The 12,615-nt window shown below is 35.2% G+C and overlaps 1 protein-coding gene across 1 annotated transcript in view; it reads right to left on the bottom strand.

Annotated features, from left to right (window-relative positions):
* The window catches only part of LOC144446040 (intraflagellar transport protein 172 homolog), a 63,172-nt gene extending 50,946 nt beyond the window's left edge, over nucleotides 1-12,226 (bottom strand). Inside the window, exons 1-6 of the mRNA XM_078135719.1 lie at nucleotides 12,100-12,226; nucleotides 9,462-9,605; nucleotides 4,572-4,684; nucleotides 4,041-4,226; nucleotides 2,628-2,930; nucleotides 1,330-1,453 (exon numbers count right to left, since the gene is read on the bottom strand). Of these exons, the coding sequence (XP_077991845.1) occupies nucleotides 1,330-1,453; nucleotides 2,628-2,930; nucleotides 4,041-4,226; nucleotides 4,572-4,684; nucleotides 9,462-9,605; nucleotides 12,100-12,138 (909 nt within the window). The 5' untranslated portion in view covers nucleotides 12,139-12,226. The remainder of the gene's footprint in view (nucleotides 1-1,329; nucleotides 1,454-2,627; nucleotides 2,931-4,040; nucleotides 4,227-4,571; nucleotides 4,685-9,461; nucleotides 9,606-12,099) is intronic.
* Nucleotides 12,227-12,615: the final 389 nt, after the last annotated feature.

The following is a 12,615-nucleotide window of genomic DNA, read 5'->3' as shown; positions in this document are numbered from 1 at the left end:
CATAGTCTATGATGACAATGGACTCTTATAGTTAAAACAATGACATAGTCTAAGATGACAATGGACTCTTATAGTTAAAACAATAATATAGCATAAGATGACAATGGACTCTTATAAAGCAATGTCATAACCTATGTATTTTCTAATTATTCTTAATAACTGATTTCAAAATGTATGATTGTGTATGCTATCAGACTGTTGCTAATTATTATCAACAGTCTGACAGCATACACTAATAATATTGAAATTGTTGTTTTTACTCCCCGTAAGGGGAATATCTGTCTGTGTGTCCATGTGTCTGTTTGTCCGTCTGTCTGTCTGTGTGTGTGTCTGTGTCATCATTTTCTAAAAATCAGCTGGCTCAATTGTAATGAAATTTGGAATATATAATCTTTAGGGTAATGGATAGACCTGATTATGTTTTGAGCCAAATCTGTTAATGTTTAATTAGAGAAATTTGCATATTAATGAAATCAACTAATTAAGCAATATTTTAAGAATGCATACTTCAATTTTAATATAATTTAGTATAATTGTTAAACATAACAACATACACTTCTCCTATAAAATTTGTTGATGTACCTTACAGTGTTAATGAATAATTTGCATAATTAATTATTTTTTGTAATTAGGCTATATCTTAAGAATACATACTTCAATTCCAATATAATTTAGTACATACATTAAACATAACAAACTGTATATGCCCTATAAGGTTGTTGATGTACCTTACAGTGTTAATAACTAATTTGCATGATTAATGATTTTCGGTAATTAAGATATATCATAAAAATGCATCCTTGAATTTCAATATCATTTAGTACATACATTAACCATAACAAAGCGGATATGTCCTATAAAATCTGTTGATATAGCTTACAGTTTTCATTAAATATTTCCATAATTAATGATGTTAGGTAACTAGGCTGTATCTTAAAAATGCAAGCTTCAAATTTTGCATAATATGGTACATATATCAACCATAATAATAGCACATGTCCTATGAAGATTGTTGCTACAACATTTACCTTTAATGAGTATTTTGAATAATGAACGATATTCAGTAATTACGGAGTATCATGCACTCTTCAAATTCCATTTAATTTGGCACATACATTAACCTAAGAAAGCCCGCTTGTCCAAAAAACAAAGCCTGTTACCATAGTTTTTTTTTTAGTTTAATGAGTTATTTGCATAATTAGTGATTCCCTTACGAGAGGCATTCAGTTTAAATCTGGTTATACTTTTCAACTCTACATCATGTGTGCTACAGAGAGTGACATTAGTGAGGACTTTTTATGAAACTTTACAAAAGACAATGAAACTTACAGCAACCAGACGAGAACCATCTTTCTTCCATGCCAATGCAGTAATTGTGTACAAGTTAGGTATTTCTTTCATCTTAGCTTCCTCCCACATTCCACGTCTTGGTCCCCAGTTAAACACTCTCAACCTGGACAATTATCAACATAGTAATACTATTAATTACCAGTACATACCTGTTATAACTACCAATGACCACACTTTGTTTAATTTCCAGTTAGAACATACCTGTTATAACTACCAATGACCACACTTGGCTTAATTACCACTACATACCTGTTATAACTACCAATGACCACACTTTGTTTAATTACACCTACATACCTGTTATAACTACCAATGACCACACTTGGCTTAATTACCACTACATACCTGTTATAACTACCAATGACCACACTTTGTTTAATTACACCTACATACCTGTTATAACTACCAATGACCACACTTTGTTTAATTACACCTACATACCTGTTATAACTACCAATGACCACACTTGGCTTAATTACCACTACATACCTGTTATAACTACCAATGACCACACTTTGTTTAATTACACCTACATACCTGTTATAACTACCAATGACCACACTTTGTTTAATTACACCTACATACCTGTTATAACTACCAATGACCACACTTTGTTTAATTTCCAGTTAGAACATACCTGTTATAACTACCAATGACCACACTTTGTTTAATTACCAGTTAGTACATACCTGTTATAACTACCAATGACCACACTTTGTTTGATTACCACTACATACCTGTTATAACTACCAATGACCACACTTTGTTTAATTACACCTACATACCTGTTATAACTACCAATGACCACACTTTGTTTAATTACACCTACATACCTGTTATAACTACCAATGACCACACTTTGTTTAATTACCAGTTAGTACATACCTGTTATAACTACCAATGACCACACTTTGTTTAATTTCCAGTTACTACATACATGTTATAACTACCAATGACCACACTTTGTTTAATTACCACTACATACCTGTTATAACTACCAATGACCACACTTTGTTTAATTACCACTACATACCTGTTATAACTATCAATGACCACACTTTGTTTAATTACCAGAGTACATACATGTTATAACTACCAATGACCACACTTTGTTTAATTACACCTACATACATGTTATAACTACCAATGACCACACTTTGTTTAATTACCACTACATACCTGTTATAACTACCAATGACCACACTTTGTTTAATTACCAGAGTACATACATGTTATAACTACCAATGACCACACTTTGTTTAATTACCACTACATACCTGTTATAACTACCAATGACCACACTTTGTCCACTAGGACTATTTGCTGCTACTGTAAATTCATGCTCTTCAGGATCTCGAGTGAAGTCAAACTGTTGAATGATTCGTCCTTCTTTGCCATAAACAATGATTCGTTTGTCACATCCCGCTGCAACAATGGAATGACCAGCCCAACTAAGGGCATATGGTGGACAACTATGGGTTGCTATTTTACCCTGTGATTCACCAGTACCTTCATCTTCAAAAAAGTAACGTACTACAGAACCATCAGCATGACCAGATAGGATACCCTTGCCAGATGTGCTACAAAATAGAAAGAAAGAAATCATAACATCAGACAGAAATTGGTCGCTGGCTAGAAAAGTTTTAATTGTACTATGACCTGTGAATTTGTGTGTAGTTGATGTAATTACAAATGTACACCGATTGGCATTTAATGTGTAACTACTATGTAACACAAATGTCAATGTACCTCTATCTTAATTTATTTCAAGCATTCATAAAAATTGTAGTCATTATCATATTTGTAGGAGTATAAACTACATATATGTCTATTTTCCATTCAATTGTCAGTACCTGCAATAGCATTTTATCCCATGCTAGAGGGTCAAAACAGAACAAGATCAACTTATTCTTGGTACCTGCAATAGCATTTTATCCCATGCTAGAGGGTCAAAACAGAACAAGATCAACTTATTCTTGGTACCTGCAATAGCATTTTATCCCATGCTAGAGGGTCAAAACAGAACAAGATCAACTTATTCTTGGTACCTGCAATAGCATTTTATCCCATGCTAGAGGGTCAAAACAGAACAAGATCAACTTATTCTCAGTACATGTAATAGCATTTTACCTCATGCTAGAGAGTCAAAACAGAACAAGATCAACTTATTCTCAGTACATGTAATAGCATTTTACCTCATGCTAGAGGGTCAAAATAGAACAAGAAGGTTGACTTATTCTCAGTACATGTAATAACATTTTACCTCATGCTAGAGGGTCAAAACAGAACAAGATCAACTTATTCTCATGTGCCTATAGTAATGCTTAGAAGTGTTTAGAATAGAAGTTAAGGTGTCGACCAACAAATTGATTGTTCATTATTGTTATTATTATGTGCCTTGGCAGTAATACTGAGTATTGTATTTGAGGTACTGAGAGTTATTCCTTAGCATCCACACTGCACTGTGGCAATTGAATTTGATAATATTTATCCATTGCATACAAGGTCTTGGTTAATAATTGCATTTCACCTACAGTAGTAGTAGTAATAGTAGTAGTAGTAGTAGTAGTAGTAGTAGTAGTAGTAGTAGTAGTAGTAGTAGTAGTAGTAGTAGTAGTAGTAGTAGTAGTAGTAGCAGCAGCAGCAGCAGTAGCAGTAGTAGTAGTAGTAGTAGTTGTAGTAAGACTTACTTGTGGGATAATGACACTACATAAGACTCTGTTCCATACACAGTTGATGATTTATTGGTTTTCACATTAGCAATGCGTACTTTACCATCAGCCAAACCAAATATGATAGAATTATCAGGAGGCCACATCAGACATGTTACTGCACTCTGCTGGACAAATTTATTGCAAATGACTTTCTTCTCACCCCTGGAACAGAACACAAGACATTGATACACAGAAAACATCCACTTCTATATACATGTACTTACATGTATACTTTAGTCTAATGGAATCAGATTTGCTCTTGAATAAATACATATTAATTGAGGCAGGGAATAGTCAAATGCTAGTTGAACAACTAAGTCAGGTAGTGTGTGTGTGTGTGTGTGTGTGTGTGTGTGTGTGTGACACTGTATACAGTTACCTTAACAATAACAACTTTATATATATATATATATAAAGTTGTTATTGTTAAGGTAACTGTATACAGTGTCACACACACACACACACACACCTACATGTATCCCTGTCTATCAAACTGATTATACGTACCAATCATCTCCTATTTTGTAGACATAGATGATGTTATCAGTCTGTCCTACTGCTATCTTGGTTGAGTCTGGTGAAAAGGCCAAACCCTTCACAGTGTAACTCTTCTTACCATACTGTAATCAGTTAAAACATCAAAAATCTTAAGTCTATAATAATTATATACTTGATTTCATCTCAACCTGATCAATTCCTGATGACTGATTCACATAAAATATAATGAAATAGAATTACACAACTACAGTGCACTACATACACAGTCTTCATTTGTTTACATTTAGTTTTAACATTTACAACACAATAATCTAAATAAATGTACATACATTGAATTTTATAAATGTACATGTATTTGACATCAATTTTAGGGAAGAAAAAATATCTGTTTAACAGACCTGACCTATATGTGTACCAATATTTAGGCCACACAGATCAGTAAGTTTAGTGATGGGTATACATTGAATATTGTCATACAGCCACACAGATCAGTAAGTTTAGTGATGGGTATACATTGAATATTGTCATACAGCCACACAGATCAGTAAGTTTAGTGATGGGTATACATTGAATATTGTCATACAGCCACACAGATCAGTAAGTTTAGTGATGGGTATACATTAAATATTGTCATACAGCCACACAGATCAGTAAGTTTAGTGATGGGCATACATTGAATATTGTCATACAGCCACACAGATCAGTAAGTTTGGTGATGGGTATACATTGAATATTGTCATACAGCCACACAGATCAGTAAGTTTAGTGATGGGTATACATTAAATATTGTCATACAGCCACACAGATCAGTAAGTTTAGTGATGGGTATACATTGAATATTGTCATACAGCCACACAGATCAGTAAGTTTAGTGATGGGTATACATTGAATATTGTCATACAGCCACACAGATCAGTAAGTTTAGTGATGGGTATACATTGAATATTGTCATACAGCCACACAGATCAGTAAGTTTAGTGATGGGCATACATTGAATATTGTCATACAGCCACACAGATCAGTAAGTTTAGTGATGGGTATACATTGAATATTGTCATACAGCCACACAGATCAGTAAGTTTAGTGATGGGTATACATTGAATATTGTCATACAGCCACACAGATCAGTAAGTTTAGTGATGGGTATACATTGAATATTGTCATACAGCCACACAGATCAGTAAGTTTAGTGATGGGTATACATTGAATATTGTCATACAGCCACACAGATCAGTAAGTTTAGTGATGGGTATACATTGAATATTGTCATACAGCCACACAGATCAGTAAGTTTAGTGATGGGCATACATTGAATATTGTCATACAGCCACACAGATCAGTAAGTTTAGTGATGGGTATACATTGAATATTGTCATACAGCCACACAGATCAGTAAGTTTAGTGATGGGTATACATTGAATATTGTCATACAGCCACACAGATCAGTAAGTTTAGTGATGGGTATACATTGAATATTGTCATACAGCCACACAGATCAGTAAGTTTAGTGATGGGCATACATTGAATATTGTCATACAGCCACACAGATCAGTAAGTTTAGTGATGGGTATACATTGAATATTGTCATACAGCCACACAGATCAGTAAGTTTAGTGATGGGTATACATTGAATATTGTCATACAGCCACACAGATCAGTAAGTTTAGTGATGGGCATACATTGAATATTGTCATACAGCCACACAGATCAGTAAGTTTAGTGATGGGTATACATTGAATATTGTCATACAGCCACACAGATCAGTAAGTTTAGTGATGGGCATACATTGAATATTGTCATACAGCCATACAGATCAGTAAGTTTAGTGATGGGCATACATTGAATATTGTCATACAGCCACACAGATCAGTAAGTTTAGTGATGGGTATACATTGAATATTGTCATACAGCCATACAGATCAGTAAGTTTAGTGATGGGTATACATTGAATATTGTCATACAGCCACACAGATCAGTAAGTTTAGTGATGGGTATACATTGAATATTGTCATACAGCCACACAGATCAGTAAGTTTGGTGATGGGTATACATTGAATATTGTCATACAGCCACACAGATCAGTAAGTTTAGTGATGGGCATACATTGAATATTGTCATACAGCCACACAGATCAGTAAGTTTAGTGATGGGCATACATTGAATATTGTCATACAGCCACACAGATCAGTAAGTTTGGTGATGGGTATACATTGAATATTGTCATACAGCCACACAGATCAGTAAGTTTAGTGATGGGTATACATTAAATATTGTCATACAGCCACACAGATCAGTAAGTTTAGTGATGGGCATACATTGAATATTGTCATACAGCCACACAGATCAGTAAGTTTGGTGATGGGTATACATTGAATATTGTCATACAGCCACACAGATCAGTAAGTTTAGTGATGGGCATACATTGAATATTGTCATACAGCCACACAGATCAGTAAGTTTGGTGATGGGTATACATTGAATATTGTCATACAGCCACACAGATCAGTAAGTTTAGTGATGGGCATACATTGAATATTGTCATACAGCCACACAGATCAGTAAGTTTAGTGATGGGTATACATTGAATATTGTCATACAGCCACACAGATCAGTAAGTTTAGTGATGGGTATACATTGAATATTGTCATACAGCCACACAGATCAGTAAGTTTGGTGATGGGTATACATTGAATATTGTCATACAGCCACACAGATCAGTAAGTTTAGTGATGGGCATACATTGAATATTGTCATACAGCCACACAGATCAGTAAGTTTAGTGATGGGTATACATTGAATATTGTCATACAGCCACACAGATCAGTAAGTTTAGTGATGGGTATACATTAAATATTGTCATACAGCCACACAGATCAGTAAGTTTAGTGATGGGCATACATTGAATATTGTCATACAGCCACACAGATCAGTAAGTTTAGTGATGGGTATACATTGAATATTGTCATACAGCCACACAGATCAGTAAGTTTGGTGATGGGCATACATTGAATATTGTCATACAGCCACACAGATCAGTAAGTTTAGTGATGGGTATACATTGAATATTGTCATACAGCCACACAGATCAGTAAGTTTAGTGATGGGCATACATTAAATATTGTCATACAGCCACACAGATCAGTAAGTTTAGTGATGGGTATACATTAAATATTGTCATACAGCCACACAGATCAGTAAGTTTAGTGATGGGTATACATTGAATATTGTCATACAGCCACACAGATCAGTAAGTTTGGTGATGGGCATACATTGAATATTGTCATACAGCCACACAGATCAGTAAGTTTAGTGATGGGTATACATTGAATATTGTCATACAGCCACACAGATCAGTAAGTTTAGTGATGGGCATACATTGAATATTGTCATACAGCCACACAGATCAGTAAGTTTAGTGATGGGTATACATTAAATATTGTCATACAGCCACACAGATCAGTAAGTTTAGTGATGGGCATACATTGAATATTGTCATACAGCCACACAGATCAGTAAGTTTAGTGATGGGTATACATTGAATATTGTCATACAGCCACACAGATCAGTAAGTTTAGTGATGGGTATACATTGAATATTGTCATACAGCCACACAGATCAGTAAGTTTAGTGATGGGTATACATTAAATATTGTCATACAGCCACACAGATCAGTAAGTTTAGTGATGGGTATACATTGAATATTGTCATACAGCCACACAGATCAGTAAGTTTAGTGATGGGTATACATTGAATATTGTCATACAGCCACACAGATCAGTAAGTTTAGTGATGGGCATACATTGAATATTGTCATACAGCCACACAGATCAGTAAGTTTAGTGATGGGCATACATTGAATATTGTCATACAGCCACACAGATCAGTAAGTTTAGTGATGGGCATACATTGAATATTGTCATACAGCCACACAGATCAGTAAGTTTAGTGATGGGCATACATTGAATATTGTCATACAGCCACACAGATCAGTAAGTTTAGTGATGGGCATACATTAAATATTGTCATACAGCCACACAGATCAGTAAGTTTAGTGATGGGTATACATTAAATATTGTCATACAGCCACACAGATCAGTAAGTTTAGTGATGGGTATACATTGAATATTGTCATACAGCCACACAGATCAGTAAAAATGTCTGCTGGACTACAATGCACACTTTGTTTAAAATTACTTATAGGTACTTCTTGATATTTTCTGAACAGTAAATGTGAACTTCTGCATTTGAGTTAATTCCAAATTCTATAATATCTATATAAAGTACTTGGCTCTGATCACACACATTTAACAGTGGACTGAGAGACAAGTATATATGTAAGCTTGTACATCCAACCCACACCAAGGACGTGAGCAAACTTATGACAAGGGGGTGGGGGTGGGGGTGAAGAGAAAATTCCTAGTGGGGCTAAGAACATTCTAAGAGGGGAACTTGTTTTGCTCATTATTTGTGTCTTTTTGGAACCAAATTAAACTTCAGAAGCTTGATACTAAGTTTGGATTAATACCAATTCCAAACTGAGATGTGAAAGTGAATTATAATCAACATATTTTATGATTTAACATCCCCTTTTTCTCCAGTTAAGAGTGAATTCTGCATTTTACAGTCTTGACAAACTGTATAAATCAAAAACTAAAATGTACTGAAATTGAGTCAGGCGGTCTATACATTGTAGTACTACATTTCATTTTTCTTATAAATTGAACAATTGACTTAACACAGTGTAAAGGTAACACTGAAGTAGATCTAAAATGATGTGACACTGTGTATGATTGAAAATTCATCATTGCATTATTATGTACATGCACATATCAAACACTGTTCATTTGCCAAGAATAAGGTGCTGCTCTAATGGAAAACATTACATTAGATGTGTATTACCTTTGAATCAGCAGGCTTGGTAGAAAATTTATCTCTTCTTTCTCCTTGTTCATCATACAGTAGAATGACCCTATCCACTGTACATACTGCTAGTTTGTTATTGTTTGGTGCCCACGCCAGAGCTGTGATCTTTGCTGCCCCATCCTGCAAATACATCAATCAATCAATCAAATAAACCAATTTACATACACAATGCATGGAAACTGTGCAAAGAATGATTTCCTCATCACATATATTTGTAACATCTAGGCATTTAAAGCATTCACATTGCAACCTACACCCTACCAGGTCCCCAATTTTATATAGCTGGGTTGACTGAGGCACAATTGTGGTTCAAATCTTGCACAAGGACTTTAGCCACTCAGAAACAAATGGCAGCGATGGTGCTCGAACCTGTAACCTGCAGATTGAAAGCCGACCACGCTAACCATTCACCCATCATGACTCCACAACCTGTACCTGCAGATTCCAAGCCAGCCACTCTAACCAATCACCCATCATGACTCAAAATTAACATGGATTTTCATTTTTATATCATGATTCTTATAAATAATAAATTGAATAATTGCATGGTTACTTTTAAGTTGGAATAGGGTCACTTGCAGTGGTACACTGGTTTGATAGTGTTTTCATTCTTTATTGTCAGCACATATTTCAAATTGAAATTATCAACTAGGCAAGGGTAATATTAGCATTGATAACTCCTGGTGCATACGTGATATAGTGTTCAGAATTACATGTACTTACATTCAGAAGCTGACATTTCACCCCACCCCACATACATGTACATGTACACACACACACACACACACACACACACACACACACACACACACACACACACACACACACACACACACACACACTAAAATCACATGTCATCTGAAAGGGGTAGGAAAATATGAAATATAATACAAAATGTATTTTGTGCCTTGATGAATACTAAGAGATGTCAGTACACATGTAGTTCGCCTTCTCACTTTACTTGAAAAAGTTATTTGAAATTGAAGAGAATGTGAATGTCTCATTATAAATCATACATCCACGAAGGAAGGACTGAAATAGTTATTTGAAGAGAACATGGACGTGTCACGAGTCAATACATGTAATACATTGTATAGCCATAAAGACAATTACTGAGTCTCTTTTATGGCTGTTCTGAGTCCATGGTATTAACAGTTGACAATGTGTATTGATCAGTTCATCAGAGTTACCACCAATCAATCAATCAATCAATCAATCAATCATAAAGAATTTCTATAGCACCAGATTCCAAAAGACATTTTCTGTTCAATGGCACTTGAAATGTTCAATCCACACAATAATCTAGTTTGAAAAGATGTACTTTCAATTTGTTCTTAAAAAGTTTCCAGATTTGATGAATGACGAATTTCTTGTGGTAAGCCATTCCAAAGTTTTGGAGCACAGTTTGAAAAAAGCACGGCCGCCATACGTCTTGTTGTTAAATGTTGTTGAGACCAACAAGTCCTTATTAACCGAACGAAGGGAAAGTTGTGGTGTGTATGACTTAATCAAATCATTGATGTATGCTGGGGTTTGTGTAGGGTTTTGTAAGGAAGCAGAAGAATCTTGTAATTTATCATGAACTGAACTGGCAACCAATCAATGTACATTGTAGATCTTGAATGATGGGTGAGATATGGGTGAATTTCCTTGAATGAGTGATTTTTCTAGCAGCGGCGTTCTGAGCACGTTAGAGAAGAGAGACAGAATTTCCGTAGTGTAACACATTGCCATAATCCAGCTTGGTTGACAAAATGGCATGGATTAATGTATACCATCACTCTTACATGTACAAACAGAAATACTTTCACCAAATCACAAGTCCAGAAACTTTCATTACATGAATGAACACAAATGTGATTCACAAAGTTGATTTTTAAATGGTATAATGATATAAACATACAAAAAAATGGAACTGGTGGTTGTTCTGATGTGATTGCACTTGACAACGTAGACATTGTAGTTACAAAATTGTGAGTGAAATATATCAAGAAGAATCACAATGTACGCGATCTTAATTCTCAGGTATACGGAATGACGGGCTGAGTTCTCTTGACGGACACACGCGTCTCAGTAAATAATAGTACAAACATATGATATGATCAATGTTTGACACCTCACTGGGGTATCAGGAGAAAACAATCCCACTTCAAAGCTAAAGCAAGACCTCGGAATATAAGCTAACCGCCTAACACTATCACAACTACAGCCAGTGATCGATAGAAAGATACAAAACAAAACATACCCCTAAATCAAAACAACCAAAGTTACAATTTATTGCAACTACACTCACTAGCTATACCATGTTACCATGACGATTGTAAACCAATGCTTTCAAAACCAAATTCTGTGGCGATCTTTTCAACGACTCGACCCCGGGGGTAGTAATCATAGTTGCCACATTATTTAATAACAATACGCTGAAATAAAATGACTAATGACAAATAGTTTTAGCAGAAGTACCGTGTTATTCTATGGAGATGAGTGTCATTACAATCTAAACGGATATCAGAGATCAACGCCAGTTCATAACAAGTTACATGTAGCACTAATATAGTCTATATTCTGTTGATAATGTTAATATTTACGGTGACTCGTTAAATTTTCCACTTACCTGTGGAGTCAGTAAGGTTTTCATATGTTTTAGTTGCATTTTTCGTTTAAATAATTCCGAATATCATCAAAATCTACAAGTTTGATTGAAGACTACAGGCATCTCGAGTAACAGTCAAACCGGAGAGTCAAAGAATGTGTGCACATGAATTGCTTACGTCACAGAAACTGACGCTCCATATGCAGCGCCTCCTTGCGGTCATGGTGTGTACTTGTGAAACAAAAAAGAGTGAATTTGTGGGCATTGTCGCTAGTGGCGCAATATAAAAAAAAGAAGACGAGGCGCGTGAAACGCACTTTATGGACAGGCACAGGGACACTCTGCTGTTGTCTTCACTGAAATGTTCACTAAAGAATTGTTGTGTTTCTCCCCGGAGACTGCAGACTGCAGGGCTGGTCAAAGACGAAAAATAAAGACCGACGCGAGGGTATTTAAGTGATGCGCGTGCTGACCAGAAACAATTCTTTTCTCCTTTTTTATTTTTTCTTGAGATCTCAAAATAGTTTCTCGAGATAA

The sequence above is a fragment of the Glandiceps talaboti genome, chromosome 14, assembly GCF_964340395.1.
Source record: "Glandiceps talaboti chromosome 14, keGlaTala1.1, whole genome shotgun sequence".
NCBI classification, from domain to species: Eukaryota; Metazoa; Hemichordata; class Enteropneusta; family Spengelidae; genus Glandiceps; species Glandiceps talaboti.
The sequence above is the reverse complement of the archived record's forward strand: the minus strand, read 5'-3'. Positions and strand labels throughout refer to the sequence as shown.